The sequence below is a fragment of the Phascolarctos cinereus genome, unplaced genomic scaffold (assembly GCF_003287225.1).
Source record: "Phascolarctos cinereus isolate Bilbo 61053 unplaced genomic scaffold, phaCin_HiC Scaffold_3;HRSCAF=262, whole genome shotgun sequence".
In the NCBI taxonomy this organism is placed as follows: domain Eukaryota; kingdom Metazoa; phylum Chordata; class Mammalia; order Diprotodontia; family Phascolarctidae; genus Phascolarctos; species Phascolarctos cinereus.
Window position 1 is genome coordinate 77,814,214 of NW_027555736.1, and position 21,116 is coordinate 77,835,329.

Consider the following 21,116-nt stretch of genomic DNA (forward strand, 5'->3'; position numbering starts at 1 on the left):
CAACATTTACTTCAAACTACCCTAGTAATGATGACACTTTTAAGAATACTAATAGCATTTTCATACATAAGATGTAAACAGTTTGACCTTAATAAGTCCCTTATAATTACTCTTTAATATTTTTCTTACATTTCTTCTGGATCTTTTGTATCAAATTTTCCATTGAGTTCTAGTATTTTTATCACAAATATCTGAAAGTCAGTTACTCAAATATATGATTTTTGGATATAGTATCCAAATATATAGTATAGCATATATAGCCCATAGTGTAGTATAGTATAGTATTTTGGGGGCTATACTAAAATGCAAATTTTTTTTAATTCAGGATTATACTCAATTCTACTGGGTAAGTAATTCTTGGTCAGAACCCCAGCACTTTTGCTCTTTGAAATATAATATTCTAAAACCTATGGTCTTTTAATGTAGAAGATGCTACATCTTGTGAAATCCTGATTGTATCTCTACAGCGTCTAAATTGGTTTTTTTTTCTTATTGCTCATAATATGATCTCCTTAACCTGGGAGTTTTGAAATTTGACTATGACATTCTTGTAAGTTTTCCACCCAGGCTCTCTTTTAGGTGGTGAACAGTAGATTATTTTCTATTTCTACTTTTTAATTAGGGTAGGAAGGTGAAATATGTAGTAGTAACGGTAGTAATAGTGGTAGTAGTGCTAGTAGTAGAAGTAATAGCAGTAGTAGCTATTGTTGTTGTAATAATAATAATTTCTGGTAACATTTATATAGCACTTACAATGTGCCAGACATCGTACTAAATGCTTAACAATTATCAACTGCTTTGATCCTCTCACAATAACCGTGGGAGATAGATGCTATGATCATCCCCATTTTATAGATAAAATAACTGAAGCAAACAGAGGTGAAATGACTTTCCCAGGGTCATACACTCAGTAAATGTCTAAGGCTGAATTTTAACTCAGGTCTTTGTGATTGCAGGTCCTAGACACTACCAAGGTGCCACTTTACTGACATCACTTTGTGAGCAGTTAAGTTGCCATCATAGTAGGATGTATGTATGTGTTGAAATATATAACATGAGACGTTTAAGGAGCAGAAAATGGCTTCTAACCCATTGGTGGTGGATAATTACACACAAGTACAGGATAGAGGCCTTGCTAAAAAGAATCTTAAGATCTGGTGAGGAATACAAGAGAGGATCAACAAACATTTCTGAAAGAACACACAACATAAGATGCATATATAATTCAGGCTTAAATTGAATAATACAGACTGTGAGAGCTAAAGGGGTCACAAGGATGTGGCACCTAAATTGTGATTTGAAGGGTGGGTAAGATTTCAGTCAGTGGAGTTGAAATGAAGAAAAAAGAAGAAATATTCCAGGAACAGGGAATTTCTGGGGAACGTTGAGGAAAATTAAATCATGATTTTGGCAAAAGTCAAAGGGAGTATTAGATTATGCTAGAAGAATATATTGGGCTGAAATCATAGAGGGCTTTCATTGGCAGGCAATGGAATGAATACATCTTGTTCATAGAACATGAGGAGACTCTAAAGCAGTTGGAACTAGGGTTGGTCCTTCACATGTTGTAGGAAGGTAGAAAACAGAGCTCATAGGAGGGGGGCACTTTGATAAATCCACTGGCAATTGGGGTGGTGTTGATATCTTTTGAGTCAATGGGAGATTTCAAGGTAAAATTTTGTAAGATGGTAGTAAAAAACAAAAATAATTCCATCCGAGCCAGACTCTCACCAGCACATATCCGTTTGCCTGAAAGAGACGAATATAAGGATTTGATATTTGTAAACTTCTAAATCATCTAGGCCACTTCTTTGGACTTACAGGTAGCCCACTAACACTCAGTGGCATTAGGTAAAAGACTGTGTGCATTCCTTTCCTCTCTGGTCCTTGACTCCTTTGAAGAGCCAAGACAGACAGGAAAAACCCCTCCTGTGTGCTCTCTCTCAATCAATCTCCTCTGAGCCAGAGCAAGTTCTGGGATTTATATTCAGAGGAAAGGAGCCATTGTCTTAGGGAGAAACAACCACTCATTTATAGTCCCAAGACATAAGTTTGTGGCTACCCACAGTGACTGCACTGGGGAAAGGTGACAGAAGAATGATGGAAGTTCCCTTTAGGAACCTCCTGCCACCATTCTGGAGAGAAAACACCTCTTGAGTCTACCTCACAGCTTCATGGCCATCCAGCCACTTGTCTTAACTACTCACTCCTAGCTCTAACCTAAGTATTAGAACCAACTGAGCAGGACATTGGAGACCACAATGTCAAGGATAGTTAGCTGCCTGCAAACATTCTTGTCTGCCACTGCCAGAATGGACCATCACCACCATTACCTAATAACCAGTAGGTTCCCCCAAGAATTGAAGGTGAAAGGACAGACCATCAGTTATAATTCTGTACCAATAGATACTCATCAAAATTTACATAGCTAGGGAAGGGGGTTCCATGCTCATGTGTCCTAGTCAAGAGTCACATTTCTATAAAATCATTAACTCTAAGATTAAACCTTCAGTGACCTTAGCCATAATGGTACCTGAGTAATGGGCCTTAAGATAACCCAATCCCCTTCCTTGGCTTGATAAATTACAAGATTATACCATGCTAACATAAAAGCCTAGAAGACTTTACCTGAGAAGTAGCTCCAGGTTGAAGGTGCCTGGGAGGATAGTCTTAAATGTGTGTGGGATGTACGGGCCTTTAGTTGTGGGTCTAGATGGAGAGCAGAGTGGCTTCTATCTCAGTTCTTCCTCTTTTTTTGGAATAAGCTCAGACAACTATGCTTAAATCCAGCTGATCTAGTTGATGAACCTTGGCCTAAGGATAATTAGAATGATGTATTGTATCTCCACCCTACTCTCTGGTTTTAGAAATTTGAAGGAATATATTGGTTACCTGGACCAAGCCAATCTTTTGGCATATGAGGTAACCGATATTCAAAGAAATGGAATAATTTGACCAAGGTCACACAGATAATGAGGTCCCCTGAGTTATCAATCCATCTTTGATGCACTCATTAGATGAATATCTTACCTGATGAAAAAGGCATGAAATAGTCGCTCTTCTTAAAGTTGCCACTTTCATCCAGGAAGTGACCTGGGTCAAACTGGTCCGGATTAGGGAACTCTTCATCATCATACAGAACAGAAGACAGTAATGGTATGATGGTGGTTCCCTGAAATAAGCAGATACAAATAAATAATTAGAAAATAAGAACCATAGAATGGTGGCGCTGAAAGAGAACTCAGAACTATCACCTAGTCAAAACCCCTGATTTTTAAGTATGCAAACAGCCCATCTTTTTAAGCACCTCTGCTGATAGTAAGTCAGAAAGTCTACAACATTATTGTGAGAGGTGAAACTGAATTTTGACACTCGAGGAGCAGAACCAGTACTGATGAGTAAAATACACAAGGAGGCAGATTTCAAGTCAAAAAGAAGTCAATAACATAACTTTTGATCATTAGATCTCTCAAAAGAGGAATGAGCTGCCTAGGCAGCAGACAATAAGCATACCAATCATGAATAAGATCAAGCAGATTCCAGATGATCTGAAGAGACAGAAATTAATTGTGACCTGTGTCAGGATGTTGAAGAATAATATAATGTCACACAGAAGAATAAAGCAAGAGCTGATGAACAAATTGGGAGCTCTTCTTGAAGATGAAGAAACAAGATGTTTGAGGAAGAAGCACTTGTTTGTACTCTAAAGAATGGTAAATTGAGTTCACAGGTGTTATCTGGCAAGATATCAAGGAAGAAGAAAAGAATAATGGTTGGTGACTCCCTGTAGAAGGATACTGAAACAGTTGTTTGCTGACAATTACTAAAAGGGATAGTTCTGGGACAGCTAGGTGGTGCAGTGGAAAGAGCACCGGCCCTGGAGTCAGAAGGACCTGAGCTCAAATCCGGCCTCAGACACATAACACTTACTAGCTGTGTGACCCTGGGCAAGTCACTTAACCCCATTGCTTCACAAAAAAATAAATAGTTCTGCCATACTCTAAGAGCATATGTCAAAGAGATAGCAGAGAACCTTACAAAACTTGAAAAAGGAGACAACTACTACCCACATCTGGTGATTCACATGAGCAAAAATGATACTACCATAAGGAATCTGGGAAGCATTTCCAAGGGGTTTGACATTAAGGGGAAAAAAACTAAAGACTTTAGGAGAACTGGTAGTGTATTCATTATGCTTGTTATTAGAAACAAAAGAATCAGAAAGGAAAGGCAGATTTCAGAAGTGGACATCTTATAAAAGGATGTTTAAAAATGGGATTTGGATTTCTGGACCACATATTAATTAAAATATAGGCATGATGATCTCCTGATCAGGAATGGAATGATGCATCTAGCAAAGGCTGGAAAGATGATTATTTTGATTTCTCACAAATATAGTCAAAAGGCTTTTTTAATGCTTAAAGTGTCATTAAAAAAAGAAGATGGATTGGATAGTTTAAGACATGGAAGCAAATCTGACCTCAAAGATAAAAATAGGTCTTGGTTTGATGAGATGCTTAACAAGACTGAAGTCCTGGAAAAAGTATAACTTATTCAAAAGAAACAGGATAGGAACAAGAGAGTAGGGTAGTATATATTACGAAGATACACTCATATGAGGCTATTTAGGAAGCACAGGAAAGAAGAATGATGAGAACCATCTAGGTAAAGAGAAATGGAGGCAACATCAAGACTGATATTGCCGTTAGAATATGCTACAGCCCATTTCGACAGAAAGAAGAAATAGATGAGGAATACGGAAAACAAATTATAAGCTCTGGAGGTTAGACATGATATAGCAGTGATAGAAGACTTCAATTATCCTTTCAGATCCTTGAGTTTCTCTTCTGTCAAAAACAAAGCAGTTCATAATTCCATGACTTTTCTTAACGATGATTTCATCCTGCAATTATAGTGGAACCAAAAAAGGGAAATTCTTTCATTGATCCACTTCTCACCATCTGAGAGGAACTTGGATAACAAAGATGTGAATAGAGATCTCCAGATCCCCTGTGGCACAACATTCTTCCTCTGGAGGGATCAGACTGTGTTGCAGGATATGCAATCACACTTAACACACTTTCTGTGCACACTTGTGGATGGTAATAAGGGGAATTTTTGGGAAAGTGACCGGTCCATCTTAGAGTTTATACAGGATCAACTAAGTGGCCCAATGGGAAGAGTACAGTACTTGGAGTCAGAAGGAACTGATCAGGCCTCAAACACTCACTAGCTATGTGACCCTGGCCAAATCACTTACCATCTCCTAGACTCAGTTTCCTTATTTGTAAAATGAGAATGATAACAGCACTTACATTTCAGCATTGTTATCAGGATGAAAAGGGGTAATATTTGTAAATTATTTCACAAATCTTAATGCTAGCTATTATTATTATCACCAAGAAAGACAAGAGTTAAGTTTCTCAAGACACAAAGAAAAAGAATTCTGGTGATGGAAGAAAAAGAAACCTTATCCATGTGGATAAGGTAGCCAGGTGGTGCAGTGAGGAGACTGCTAGCCCTGAAGTCAGGAAAACCATCATACAAATCCTGACTCATACATTTATTTATTGCATTACCCTAGCTGAACCAGGTGGTCTCTCTAACACTTAGTTTTGTCACTTCTAAAATGGGGATAATAATAGCATCTATTCCCACAGAGTTGTTTTAAAGAGTAAAGAAGCCCATCTATGTAAAGCAAACTTCAAACTACTTTATAAACAATAGTTATAATTATTATAGGGATTCATTAATCAACTCAGATTTTTCAAGGACAAGGATGAGTAAAAGAAGCATGTCACAGTTCCATAAAAGTGACAGAAGTGATAAAGCCCAAAATGGACAGAGGCTGGTGAGGCTAACAAAGGGCAATAAGAAGAGATTTTTTAAAACTATATTGTGAAAAAGAAGAGGATTAAAGAAAGGACAAACCCACAACCCAGAGGCTTAAAGGACAAGGATAACAAGTGATAAGAAAAGATGCAGAACTTCTTAATTTTTCTTTTGCTTTTGGGTTTTTTTTCTGACCAAGGGAATGATCTTTGAACTGAAAAGGACAGAATAAATTAACAAATACAGCTAACAGGGATAGAATACCCCAGGGAAGTAAGGAGAAATTTAGGGAGAACCTAGACACCTTAGCAAGACAAATTAAGTGAAAAAAGTGCACTTCAATCTGTACTCAGAGTCTAGAATATATTTCTAAAGAGATCATTAATCTAGTTAAGGAAGGAATGAGGAAATGACTCAAAAGAAGGACGTAGTGATCACAAGGATCTGGAGTGGAATCATCATTGTTTCCTTTACTGAGGCTGTTAATAAGCTGGTAGATCAGGAGAATGCCATATATAGGGTTTTCTTCGATTTTAGCAAAGCATTTGATAAAGATTTTCATGCTCTTCCTCTGAAAATGATGGAAATATGCAGGTTAGACTATCACACAATTAGGTGGATTGAAAACTGATGACTGATCATATACAAAGGGTAATTATCGAAGGTTCAAAAACAGCTTGGAAGTAATACTGTGGTCTCCTCAGCTCACAAATGAGGATTATATTCCTTCTGTGAGTCATATCTTAGGAGGACACTGAAGAGCTGGAGGCTACTAAAGGGAGGGCAACCAGGATGGTAAGAATAACAAGTCCATGACACGTGACGATGGGTTGAAGGAAATGGGGATATTTAGACAAGATAACAGAAGACATAACAGAACAGGAGACATAATAGTTGATTTCAAGTGTTTTATGGACTTTTACTAGAAAGAGAGAGTAACTTCGTTCTGTTTTGTTTTAGGAGACAAAACCAAGAGCAATAGATTAAAGTTACAAAATAGCAAATTTAGGCTTAATACAGACAAAACAAATTCCCTCAAATTAGGGCTGTCCAAGATTAGAATAGAATTTCACAGTGAAAAAGTGGTTCCACCTAATTGAAAGTCTTTAAGTAAAGATTGGATGACCATGAGGTGATCATACTGTAGATGGAATTCTTTTTCAGATTGGGAATGGACACTATGACCACTGAAATCCCTTCAAATTCTGAAATTCTGGGACCACTTCTGAGGGATATGGCTAGGCCTGAAGTTCCTTCTAACTCCAAGATTCTAGATTTCAATGAGAGACAGCACAAAATCTTGTGTTACAGTGAAAACATTTCTGACCTTGGGGATAAGATATTGTCTAAACTGAATATCTTCTGACACTGCATGGGGCAGGTTGGTGGGAACAAGGTCAATGTATCGCTGTATCTCATGTATGACAGCATTGGTGTAAGGCATCTTGTTTCTGTCCTCCATGCAGGGACTTCGATCTCGGCCAATCACATGATCAATTTCTTTATGAAGTTTTCCTGTCACAGTACAAATGAAAATTGATCTTAAAAGTAGAGATAAAAACTGCCTTTGCTTATATTCTGTCTGATTTTTCACCAAGACCTGCACTGGTAAATAATACACTTGACTCCCATATTTCAATAGATAGAGAGATAGATAGACAAAAATTCCATTTAAGTCTCTTGAGCTAGCTGAGCATCTCTTAAGGCACCTATGTCCCATGCCCTCAGGACAGGCTCAAGTTGTCCTTAAAAAAATAAAGGCTAAGTAGCACTTGATTAAGGAAATGAGATGGGGTCTCAGTCTGGACCTGTTCTACAACTTAACGTGACCAACCATATCCCCAAGGTATTTCCCTGAGTAACTGTATGAGTGACAGGAATCCAGAGGCACCACCTCCTCCTATGGTCAGGCAGGATCAATAAGCTCTCAGGAACCAGTGCCTCTCAATCATTCACTTCTTCCCAGTTCTATCACTGGTGTCCAGTCTCTATTCATATCACTATCTATGTGGCTACCTCTAATAATAACTCACTGTTATATACCACTTAACTAAGTAAGGTGGAAGTAGTAGTGGAGAAGGAGGAATAAGTAAACTTGAACATGTAATGACTTAAATACATTAAAATGACAATAAAAAAGTTTCCAAGCAAAGTCTTAAAAGGACCATGAACCCCTCTCATGCTGACTAAATTATATGTATTATTATCCTTTATCTCACCTGCTATCTCAGGGTATTTCAGGAGAAGCAGGAGTCCATATTTCAGGGTGGTGCTTGTTGTCTCTGTTCCTGCACTAAATAGGTCAATTGCAGTACAGACCAGGCTTTCAATGGTAAATTCAGACTGTGGTTGTTGCTTTTCCTAGGAATAATTTGGTATGATTAATGGAAAAGTAAGGGAGGCAGCAGGGCACAACAGAAAGTGTAATGGATTTGGAAGCAGAGGACCTTGGTTTAAATCTCAGTTCTGATAGTTTTTTTTTAATGGGGGGGCAATCAGGGTTAAGTGACTTGGCCAGGGTCACAGAGCTTAGTTAAGTGTCTGAGTCCAGATCTGAACTCCAATCCTCTTTACTTCAGGGCCAGTGCTCTATCCACTGTGCCACCTAGCTGCCGCCAACACATCACCAGCTCTGATCTTGACCTTGGGCAAGTCATTTAACCTTTTGATATTTCAGTTTCCTCATCTGTGAAATGAGGGGGTTGGATTCAATTACCTCCAAGATCCATTTCAGTTCAAAATCTATGACCCTATAAATAAATTAAATTTGACAAACACAATCCAAAGTGGAACAAGTAGTTGGCAATTATCAAAGCATTTTGGCCCTTGCAGGTATGACATATGGGAGAGAGACAGAGAGAAGAAAGACATGTGGCGGGGGTGAGGGGAGGAAAGAAAGAAAGAAAGAAAGAAAGAAAGAAAGAAAGAAAGAAAGAAAGAAAGAAAGAAAGAAAGAAAGAAAGAAAGAAAGAAAGAAAGAAAGAAAGAAAGAAAGAAAGAAAGAAAGAAAGAAAGAAAGAAAGAAAGAAAGAAAGAAAGAAAGAAAGAAAGAAAGAAAGAAAGAAAGAAAGAAAGAAAGAAAAAGAAAGAAACTAGATCTGCAATTTCATTGGCACAGGAAATTTCCAGGTAAGAAAAATTCTGTCTGCCAATGCAACTCTGCACTTTCTCTAAAACACCTAAAGTTTCAAGAGAGTTGCCTAGCCCTAGGGCACTACAGTGTTAAGTGACTTGCCCAGGATCACATAGACATTTTGTGTCAGAAAGGGGACTTGAACTCAGTTTTGCCTGTCTCTGAGGCCAGCTCTTTATCTACTACATGAGGAGGGTCAAACTCTCAGCCTTCAGGCCACAAGCAACCCACAGAACTGTGTGTGGCTGAAAGCAGATTAAAATGTAATTGGGAAATGTTTAGTAAAATAAACAAAGATACAATACAACATAAAGAATGTTATTTTCTAAGCTAATATGAGGCCCACCAGGATCCATTTCTATTCATGATTGATATAACTGTACTATATCATACTATCTTGCAAGACATCTATACCTATATAGTATATAGCAGTTATATCTGTGGGTACACACAAGCAGCTAGGTGGTACAGTGGATTGAGTTTAAATCTGGCCTCAGACACCAACTGCCTGTGTGATTCTGGATAAGTCACTTAACCCTGTTTGCTTCAGTTTCCTCATCTGTAAAATGAGCTAGAAATGGAAAATCACTCCAGTAACTTTGCCAAGAACATCCAAAATGGAGGCATGAAGCGTTGGACTCAACTGAAATGACTAAGCAACAAATGCCCAAGCACCGCACACATGTAAGCTATTGCATTTTCTTCCGGATTAAGTTCTGTTGTTCTATGAGTTCAATGACATGAACAGGATTTATTAGTTTAGCAAACAAGGAAGGAAAAAAATTATCAACTTCCATATATATCACAATTAATGCAAACAGGATCCATGTATATTTTCCCATTTTATCCTCATCAAAATACTGTGATACAGTTAGTGCATTATTGTTGTTGTTTTACTAATGAGGAAATTGAGAGGCTAAATGCTTTGCCCTTGACCATGAGATGTTGATATTGAGGAAAAGTTACCACTGAGGTCAGAAATTTAATATATAACAAATACCCAATGGACTAAAGATAAGAAAGGTTAAAACATAGGAAAAGCAGGCAGGTGCTAGAGGACATAATTCAACTTCAAGTCAGCTAAGGTCTATGCCCACTGTGGATGGGGGTGGAGGGGAAAGGATATGGAATTCTGAAGATTCTCACACATGAAAAACAAGAGACTACTGTACATATTAGTTCTAAAAATCTCTTGCTCTGCTCTACATATTTGCCCTCTCCCACATTCCCTCATCTACCAATGGGGTAGGAATCTGTGGGAGAATATACCCTTATGTGCATAGGTTGATGAAGGAAGGATTTTCCTGGTCAATTATGTTGGCACATTGCTAAATTAAATGCTTTTGAATTAATGTGTTTTCTGGTTGTCTGGTAAGAAAACCATAAGTGATGACCTCAGAGTACACTTCATTGCTGTAAGTAGGTAATTTATCCATTTCAGCATTCCATCAGCATATCTTTTATCTTCTCCCATGTTTCTCTGGTACTTTCAGGGCTTCATTTACTCCACATGAATTACATTAGCTTATTGCTTTGTTCTACTTTTCTTCTAATTTGTTGGATTGTTTTTCTTTATGCAACTTTTCAATGATTTTTCTTCCCTTTCGTTTTGCTCTTTGCTGTTTATGGAATGGTTGGAAAGTGAGAAGCCTCTAACTCCACTATCTTGACTGTAAAACCCACCATCCTCCCCCCAAGTACTTACCACAGCAGCCCCTCTATTCCACTCAGGCTGCTCAGATTAAAGTTCCCTATGCCCCACTGTCTTTACAACTCCTCAAATGCCCTGCCCAGTCCTCACTGCCTAGCTCTAGGACCTCCTTCAACACTCAGATCTAAATCTAACACTTCCAGAAGAAAGAATTATGATAACCCTCACCAAATATTACATTTCTTGCTAATTCCAAATTCCTTCATCACTTAAATATTCAATTTATAATCTATTTTGGCTTTCCTTACGCATTCCTGATAATTATTCTTGTCCTTCGGGGGGCTTCCTTCTCTCTGTTGGGTTAGAAATTCCATTAGGGCTAGGATCCTATCTTCTCATTCTTCTGTTTGCCCCATACAGTGCTCTGACCACACTACAATTAATATATGATTATTTACTTCTCTGTATCTGTGAACGTGAGTGTCAGCCTCTAATACATATACCATTTCACCTACAAGAACTGAGATTCAGACCTACTGTTCACACTCTACCTGCTCCATTTTCATCAGGAAACAGTCAATGAAGTCCCTAGGATTGCTGGGGTCCAATGTTCTTTGGTGTTCCTTCACTTCTTCCAAAATAAATTCACATTGTAAATGATAATTTTTAATTGCTTTGTGATGAGATCCAGGGAGATGATGTACTAGAGATGGAAAAGAATTGTACACCTAAAAAGAAGAATTTTATATCATACTTTATGAGAAAAAGAAAATACTTCTCTACTGTAGCATTTGGATCACGCTGAGAATATCACTGAATAAGGGTGGGACAAATGCCCTTTGGAAAATAGTGACTTTTCTCATCATTTCCTATACAAACCCCCTAAGAATAAATACTCTGCTCCTTGGTTGTCTAAGAATATGTTGGCCTTCACTCTCAATTCTTACTTCCTACAGAAAAGTTCTCATCCTTTCTCACTTTGAGGTCTTCTAAGAGATCTCCCTACCACCTTCCATTGGGACAGCTAACTCATCTGCTAACCTGATCCAACCTCAGGTGCTTGAGGGAAAAGTCAGCTTGGCTCTAGTAACATGAATTTTAACATTCAGTCCCTGTGACCAGTGGGTGAACTACTCCAGGGAAGGCCCTTATAATGTACCTCAAATCAGACCCCATAGAGGTAACCTTTTTTGTCTTTAGTTCCTGTCAGTGAAGAATAAAATGGGAACCCATTCCAGCATGGCACTATTGTACCTCCCAATAGAATGAATGATGAGTCTAGCTCCTTGCAGGTGTTTCTTTGAAGTAATTAAAAAAATATATTCTGAGCTCCAAACAGTGAGAACGCTGCTCTCACCTTCAGCCATGGAGAACTTACAATCTTGACATTTTCATCTAAAAGCTTCATTAAATATAGAAATTTCTGGTCTTTATATTCAAAACATTTCTGGAAAATGATAGAGCAGATTACATTGCAAGGAGCACAGCCAAGGATGAACGTAGGGTCACATGGCAATCCTAAAGGAGAAAGAGAGAAAGACTTTAATACTGCCATTGTGATCTAAAGGAAGATTTGCCTGCGTTTAGGTAGGACATGACTGTCCTCTTTCCCCTCTAGTTTACATTCTAGCTGACATTTATGTGGCACAGCAAGGTTGAAAATAAACTACTCTTTATGAAGCATCTGATTTCATCTACATGAGAATTCTAAGTGCAAATAGGATAATTCCCATTTTATAGATGAGGTTGCTGAGGCTCAAGCAAATCAGCTGATTTATGTGCCATAACTAGGAAGGATCAAGAAGTGGAATTCAACCCAAATTCTCTCCTGGACCCAGGTACAGTGCTCTTCCTACCATACAGCATCACTTCCCATTTCTAAATCCCTATTCTTCACCTCACCCTGACCAACTTTTACTTTCAGACTTCTTCATGTCTATTTTGAAATTATATTTCATTTTATTTCATTCACTTATCCCAGGATGAGGGTTAAAGGCACTGGTCTGGAAGTCTTGCTATTCCAAATGCTCTTAGGTTGCAGGTTCTGGGTTGTCAAAGGATTGATAATGTCAAGGTGGTGATTCTAGGTTTCCTTGACTGGTCTCTCATCTCTCCCTGAGGGTGCCTAACTGCTTTAGCCAGGCTGGCCCATCTGCCTTATGAGTAGCAATTGGCTGACAACTGGTGGCAATGGCTAGTCCCTTTTCCACAGGAGTTGCTTCCTCAGATGAGAGCTGTGATGGCTGGACTGGGACCAGAGGTCTAGAGATTGCTGCCACCCCTGTGGCCCTCATATTTACCTATTGGGGCAGCTGGTCACCAGTTGTTGCTAGTAGCAATGAGAACGATAGGCCCCTTCTTCACAATGTAGCTGCTGTGGACACTGGTTTTGCTGTTTCCCAGTCTCTTGGGTTTGGAGGTCCTGAGCTGCCTCCATCAGGGTCAGAGGGGAGATTGTGGTTGAGGTGGCGGCTATGCTAAAGAGGCCCAAGTACAGAATCTTGGAGATATTCACACTGAGGAGACTGAAGGTGGATAGTGACCCAGCAAAAGAATATTGAGAAGCAAAAATCAGGCCCAAAGAAGAGCCAGTGGAGAACAGCATGACAGAGGTGAGGGAGAAGAGAGTATCAGTCAGCCAATCCGCCAGCAGTCACTTAGCTCTTACTAGGCTCTGTGCTAAGCACCAGGGGTACACAGACAATAGTAAGACAGCCCCTGCCCTCAGAGGGCTTACATTATACTGAGGGAGGCAACATCTACACAAAAGAGCGGCAAAAGTCCCGGATTCCTCGGTAGTGGGGAAGTGCTGTTCTTAGTTTATTCCTCCAACATTGCTGGTGACATTTTCTGGAGTAGGAGAGCACATACAGCTGATTTCGAGCAACGACTGACAGCATCCTACTACTGCCCAATTCCTACCACCCAACACACACACACACACACACACACACACACACACACACACACAGAGTACACAGAGGTTTTGCCTTTTATTTTAAAAAGTAGTTATTCCATAGAATTTATGGCATCAGCATCCTCTAGTGTCCTGTGGCCCCCTAAGTTTCAGATTTCATAGAAGGATGACAACCCTTCTGTAAGATAGCTTAGATGGGGGAAGGAAGGGGGAAGCATGAAGGGAAACAAGCTTCCGAGAAATGCTGCTGAGTCAGCTCACTGACTTCCTAGCAATGTTCTCAGCCCTGCTTCCATTCCTTCAGTTAGTCAGAAAATCCCTGGATTCCCCAAAATGATCCTAAAGCAATGCCTTTTCCTCCTGGAACTGTTGGCTAAAGGTAACAGAACTGGTGCTGCTAGGTTCTTGTGAGCTCTGCTCCATCTGAAAAGGAATACAAACATATAAAGTCATCCCCCGACATGTTCCTCACCATGCTGCCTCCTCACAAGATTAGCATGAACTCATTAGTAGCGCTGCATTGCCTCTCATCTCTTCTCTCAGCTGTCTTGACCCTTCAGGGGTCAAGCAATGACCATATAGCCATGGGCATATCCCCAGCATGGGCCAAAAAGTGCAAACATGGTAGTTTCACACTACAGTAAATTCCTTGGACCAACCTCAGTCTTCGTGAGATATAAGGGATAGGACAGATTTTTACAAGGTCAGTGGTAACAAAGTGAAAAAACACCAACCTTTTGTTTTTTTTAATTCCTCCACAAGATACTTTGACACTTCTTGGACTCGCTCTTCAATGCTCCTCTTCCCCATCCCGAAATTCCTCAGGGTCATGAGAGAGAAGCGGCGGATTTGCTTCCATCTCTCTCCATTGCTTATGATAAGTCCTAGAAAAGGGAGCATGTCAAATTTTCTAATCAACTCTGGTCTTTTCATCAAGAATGCTTGGAAGTTCCCTATTTCACTGAATGACCACTTTTCCCCTGAAGGATTATACTCAGTTTGGCTGGGTAGGTGATTCTTGGCTATAATCCTATCAAGCATTCTTGATGAAAAGACCACAGCTGAACAGAAAATTTGACTTTCAAATACAAGACTTGAGTGGAACATGAAGAGGTAAACAGGAAAGAGAAAACATAAGAGACTTATTAAGGTTGAACTGTTTACATTTCTGCATGGAAAAATGATATTTATAACTCATGAGACCTTTGTCAGTATTAGGATAGTCGGAGGGGAGAAAATTATATGCATGTATGTATGTATGTACGTATGTATAGATAGATAGATAGAGAACATAGGGTGAGGTGAAGATTAAGGGATCATATCTGGAGAATAAAATTAAGGGATGGGAAGGGATTATACTAGAAGAAGAAAGGGAGAGGGAGAGGAAGGTAAATTATCTCACAAAAAAAAGACAAAAGAAAAAGCTCTTACACTGGAGGGGAAATGGGGGAAGGTGAGAGGGAATGAATGAATCTTATTCTCATAGGATTTGGCTTAAGGAGGGAATAACATACACATTCAACTGGGTATGGAAATCTGTCTTACCTTACAGGAAAATAGGGGGGGAAGGGGACAAGAGAGCAAGGGGATGATAGAGAGGAGGGCAGATTGGGAAAGGGGGTAATCAGATGCAAATACTTCTGAGGAGGGACAGGGTCAAAAGAAAGAATAGAATAAATGGTGGGGCAGGATAGGGTTAAAGGAAATAGAGTTAGTTTTTCACAACATGTCTACTATGGAAGTGTTTTGCATAGCTGCACATGTATAACCTATATCGAGTTGCTTGCCTTTTCAATGAGGGTCGGTGGGGAGGGAGGAAGAGAGAAAATTTGGAACCCAAAGTTTTAAAAACAAGTTTTAAAAAAAAACGTTTTCACATGCAACTGGGAAATAAGAAATACAGGAAATGGGGTACAGAAGTCTATCCTGCCCTACAGGAAAATAGAAGGGGAAGGGGATAAGAGAAAAGGGGGAGAGATAGAAGAGAGGGCAGACTAGGGGAAGGGATCTTCAGAATGCATGACATCTTGGGGTGGAGGGAGGGGTGAGATGGGGTGAAAATTTGGAACTCAAAATCTTGTGGAAGTAAATGTTGAAAACTAAAAATAAATACATTTATATTAAAAAAAAAACAAATAACTACAGCAAAAAAAAAAAGGGAGCAGGAAGAAGAGAAACCTTAGACTCTAAAGTTCCTGAAAGTCCATGGCAAAAAGTTCTTGGGCCCTTGACCCACACCTGTTGTTCTAGGAGAATATAATGTTATGGGGTGTCATTTTGCTTTCTCCTCTATCTATACTGTTTCCCGTCTGATTCTCTCTTCACCACAGTCACAAACACATCAGGTGGCCCTATGCCCATATCCCGAGCCTGGTAATGAAGTGGCCACAAAGAGGGAGTCCAGGATAAAGGCATATTTTTTGAGAAACTGAATGGTTATAGGGCACGTTAGTTGATATCTCTCCATCTTTTTACACAAGGAACCTAAAAGACTATGATGTCCTGAAGTCCTAGTCCTCCCTCTTCACACAGGTACCAAAGAGTGAGAGTCTTTGTGTGTTGTCTTTTTGTGGGTTGCAAAGTGGTGCAGTGGAAAGAGCACCAGACATGCAGTCAGGAAAACTCATCTTCCTGAGTTCAAATCCAGCCTCTTACTATTTATATGATACTGGGCAAATCACTTAACTCTGTTTGTCTCAATTCCTCATCTGTAATATGGCCTGGAGAAGAAAACAGAAAACCACTCCAGTATCTTTGCCAAGAAAACTGAGTGACGGAGAGTTGGACACGACTCAAATGATGGAATAATAAGAGGTACACTTAGTAGGAATAGAAAGTTATAAAAGCTCAGTAGAAATCCCAAATCATGTGGCTTTCCTTAGCTTTCTTTTTTTTCCCCTAAGTCTGAAACAATCCTACATAAGATTGTTGTTTATGGGGAAGTGATTGTTGAGTCAAAACAAAATATAGCAATTATACAAAGAATTGTAGTTAATTTGAGTAATGGAAAAGGTGTACACGTGCCTTTATGGTACAAACACGATAGACACACACTAAAGCTTCACAGGGTATGTTCTTCTTTCTCTGACTATATAACCCCTTCCTACCTTCAGATATCACCCTCTGTTTCCAGACATGGAGGAAGACTTCACCTAACTACTCTTATATGGAGAACTATACTTTCGCCTATAATCTTATTTCCATGGGACCTTTATCACGATCAAATTCATTACCCTCTGCTTCAAGATCCTCCAAAAGGGAACATTTGGCCTGCAGTCAAAAGATCTGAGTTCAAATCTAGCCTTAGATACTGACTAGCTAAACTAATCACTGAACATCTTTTTGCCTCAGTTTCATCATCTCTAAAATGAAGAGTAATAATAGCACACCCCTACTGGAGTGATTGCAAAGAGCAGATGAGATAATACTTATAAAGCACTTAACACAATGCCTGGCACATAGTAGGTACTATATTTGTTAGCTCTTGTTGCAGTTGTTGTTGTTGTTCATTCATTCACTCATTTCCCACCTTGGTTTACTCATATGTCCCTACTACAAGTGTTCTAAACTTCCTGTAGCAGAGATGTGTTTGCCTTCTAGACAGGTTATCAGGAGTCATGATGAAAAAGGTTATCAGAGACTTTTCCCTGGCAGTAGCTGATAGAATGCCACAAGAGAGAGAGATTTTTGTCCTAATTTCAGCTCTAGTAGGCTAAGCAAGGTGACCTATTCCAGAAGTTGCCAGATAATCATAACTTTTAAGACTATTTCAAAAAGTATAGATACTTTTCCTTCATGTGGATTCTGATCCACATTGGCTATACAGCACCTTGCTTGGTCTTCAGAGGCTCAGCATTTTGGATGATCATTATCCTTGCAGAATGAAGTAATTTTGATTTGCCTGTGACCTCTGGAAGGTAGCAAATCACTGACCACCAGGTTCATTTCACCAATTTTATACAAAATTTCCTAACATTGTACGTCTATTGGCTGCCATTCACCCTCTTCTGCAATGCCCAACAAGAAATACATGGCAAGAGAAAAGTCTCAATATCCTACACAGCGTGGGGTCTTGTCTCAGTTATTCACTTTCTTGACACTCTTACCAGAGGTTGTTTAGTGAACACTGAGAAAGGGTGGTCACTAAGAGCCAGCATGGGGTTGTCAAGACTAGGTCTTGCTAGACTAATCTGATTTTTTTTAACAGTATTATTAGAGTACTAGATCTAGGCAATGCCTTGACAGACTAGACTCAGATTTCAGCAAGGCATCTTACAATGTTTCTTATGACATATTCATACAGAAGATGGAGAAGACACTGGTCAGACTGCCAGAACACATGTTCCTAGGAATCCCAGGTCACGTCAAGTTGTGGACATTGTCCAGTAGGAGGAAACTAATGTAGGTGCTAGGCAGCTGAGCACTGGATCTCTGAACAGAAAAGAGAACATTCCAACCAACTGGAAAATGAACTAGAGTAATGGATCTTGGAAGGTAAAAGTCACAGCTGAGGGGGGAATGATTGCAGCAAACTGTAAAGACTAGAAAGATGGGAGAAGGAGATCTCTCTTCTCCCTCCAGGACTCTTCCACTCCACAATCATTCTCTTTCTCTCTCTCTTTCTTCCTTCTTTTCATTCTCCATCTTCTTTCTTGTCTTTCTCTCTCCTTTTTTTCTTTCTTTCCTTTCCACTTTTTCTTCCTCTGTCTCTCTGTCTCTGTTTCTCTGTGGGTCTCTTCTCTATCTGTCTGTCTTCTTATTTTTCACGTAGTGTCTTTCTTCCTACTTTAACTGGATATAACATACAACATGAAGCAATGCAGCTGCTGCCATGGACAAAAATATTGGCTTCCATACCTCTCACTACATCCTCCCCAACATGCCACAGCTATGAGGCCTTTGGTTTAAAAGTGGGTGTATTGCCACTAATTTCTGTCAATACTATTCTTTTCTGTATTCTTGTCTTTCTGTTCTTCCTCTATACCAAACAGAAGCTTACCTAATCCGTTGCTAACGAATTCTAAAAGTGGCATATGTCCTCTGTCAGCAAACTTGTCGCCATGATCAATCAGAGCTTCTTTCACTGCCTTGTATCCATGTAAAACGACAACACGCTCAACACCAAATTGCAGAGTGAACACTGGGCCATATTGTTTCCCTAGCTGTGAAAAGAGATGTGGGCAGTAGTGAGAGGGTCATCACTGAATCAGGTGATAAACTGCTGGCATTACTACTGTTCACCTTATTGGAGAAGTTCTCAATCCACTACCAGCTCCTTCAAAATATTTCTGACATTTATTACAGAGAGGATGATTCAACAAATGAACCCAAACCAAACCACAGATGGCTCAAAAGGCTAAAAGTTCATTCTGTGCCTTTGGCTAGAAGTCAGAAGACTGGTTAATGTGGCACAGTTTATGACCTCGGTGCAATATCCCCAACTTTTAGAGAGGTTGAGCTCATATTTCATAGCTAGGTGCCATAGTGGATACAGCACTGGACCTGGAATCAAGAAGACTTTACCCAAAATCCAGTTTCAGATATCAAATAGCTATGTGACCCCAGGCAAGTCATTTAACCTCTGTCTGCCTCAGTTTCCTCATCTGTAAAATTAGGATAATAATGACACCTAATTCTAAGGGTTCTTTTGAGAATAATAAGATGATTTTTATAAAACATTTGGCAAACCTTAAATCACTATATAAATGCTATTATTATTGTTATTATTCATCTAAAGCTTTGCGAATAGCAGATTTGGAAATGGGTACAATGCTGTCAGTGAAATCCTGGAGCAGAAAAGAGTACACATTCCAATAGAAATCCTACAAACCAGTATCATTGGATCATAGGTGTACAACCAGAATGGACTTTAGAGATCATTTAAACCTTTTTTTTTTGTCATGAACTCTCTTAATAGTCTGATGAAGCCTATGTCTTCCTCTGAATGATATTTTTAGATTGAAATACATAGGATTACAAAGGAAACCACTTATATTAGAATAAAATAAAGATGTAATTTTTCCCATCCTAACTCACAAAACCTCTGAAATATATCTACAGACCCAATGGGAGTTCATGATCCCAAGATTAAGAACTCCTCTTTTAAATCAATCATAATTTCACAGATGAGGACAGAGGCACCAAAGATCAGGATATATCTGGGAAGGATTTGGTAAAACATATATATATGAATATATATGTTTATCAATCTACCAGGTGAAAATGAGAACATAATTTCATTTTCACATATTAATCTCAATCTTTTTTCACAACCCTGTGAGGCAGATAGGACATTTATTGATAATGTCCCCATACAGACATAGGAAACTAAGACCCACAGAGGTCATCATGACTTGTCCAAGGCACAAAGCTAGTAATTGTCAGAATCTGGACTTGAATTTCAAATTCAATGCCTTTTCTACTACCCCACATTAACTTTCAAAGGCATTAAGATCCACAGATCTTAGTTCAGAACTTGCTGGTTCCTCTTGAGGCCAGGGTTATTTTCACTCAGGCACACTTAAGGTTATATGCAAGGACTGGGGCAGCACACAGAGACTGCTTAAGGGCTCCTTTGAAGGAATGTGCAAAGAAAACATTCTCCACTCTGATCCAACAAATGCTGGAGGTCCCCACCTGTTTGCAGGACCTACTCATTCCTCAGGCAACAGAAATAATCAGGCACATTACATACCACCTTTCTTCTTATGGTGGGCAATGAGAATTTTAGGTGGGACTGATGGCATTTTCTCCTAGAACTTCGCAGTGCCAATGTGAGCAGTGATAGCAGACGATGGCAGTTGTAGAATGGATTTCAACAATTCCTACAGGAACTTAACAGCACCCAGCTAATGCTGAAGCATTGGGCCCTGATGGCCACTACAGTGAATCAAAACAGAGTCTAGAAAACCTACAAGGTACCTACCTCTCTACTCTAACATGCTCTACTCATTAGAACAAGCTGCTTGAAGACAGTCTCCCAAGACAAACTGACTGCTGATAGAGTCAGGAATGAAACCAACAGAAGACAGCGATGCTTACTTACCTTGCAAAGAGATTGAGGGATATTCTTAAGGTCCACCTGTAGTATATTGCCAATAATGGGAAGAGGAACAGGACCAGGTGGAAGCTTTCCTCTTCCAAAGCCCTTTCTCCATGATAAAATGAAAAGCAGACATGAGATACACAGCAGTAAGCCAAGAGCAACGGCCACAGATGGATCCATTGACACTCTTCCTTACTACTAATGCAATAGAAGGCTTAGAATCCAAAGCTGGGAAGGACTGCAAACATGAAATTAATCAGCTAATACTTCCTTGGCATCCTGATTAAGCTTCCAATGGACTTTGGCCTGCCAATAAGATTAACAGAACCCTACTCTTGTTCTATAGTAGTGTATTTTAAAGTAACAGGAGCCATTAAATTTGTTGTTTGAAGTTTTACTGATTCATTTTGCTCCTTATGTGCCACAGTTATTTCCCAATATTGTCCTGCCTCCCCTTACAATCAATACCTTTAACAAACATTAAATAATACCAATGATACTCGTACTTTGACAGTGTATGTCATATACCACAGTACCT

At 39.4% G+C, this 21,116-nt stretch overlaps 1 protein-coding gene across 3 annotated transcripts; it reads right to left on the minus strand.

Moving 5' to 3' along the window:
• Window positions 1-1,219: 1,219 nt before the first annotated feature.
• Window positions 1,220-20,990, minus strand: LOC110192774 (cytochrome P450 2C19-like). Of its 3 annotated transcripts, none has more exons than XM_020964158.2 (9): window positions 20,579-20,982; window positions 18,533-18,695; window positions 14,268-14,417; window positions 11,974-12,134; window positions 11,168-11,344; window positions 8,052-8,193; window positions 7,160-7,347; window positions 3,031-3,172; window positions 1,220-1,749 (listed from the first exon to the last, which is right to left on the minus strand). In XM_020964158.2, the coding sequence occupies exons 1-9, from the start codon at window positions 20,756-20,758 to the stop codon at window positions 1,559-1,561; spliced, it is 1,494 nt and encodes a 497-aa protein (XP_020819817.1). In that variant the 5' UTR covers window positions 20,759-20,982; the 3' UTR covers window positions 1,220-1,558. The 3 variants fall into 3 exon arrangements, with proteins under 3 accessions (XP_020819817.1, XP_078007113.1, XP_078007114.1); XM_078150987.1 differs by having other exon boundaries at window positions 12,088-12,134; window positions 20,579-20,981; XM_078150988.1 differs by lacking the exon at window positions 1,220-1,749 and adding an exon at window positions 2,665-2,814 and having other exon boundaries at window positions 20,579-20,990.
• Window positions 20,991-21,116: the final 126 nt, after the last annotated feature.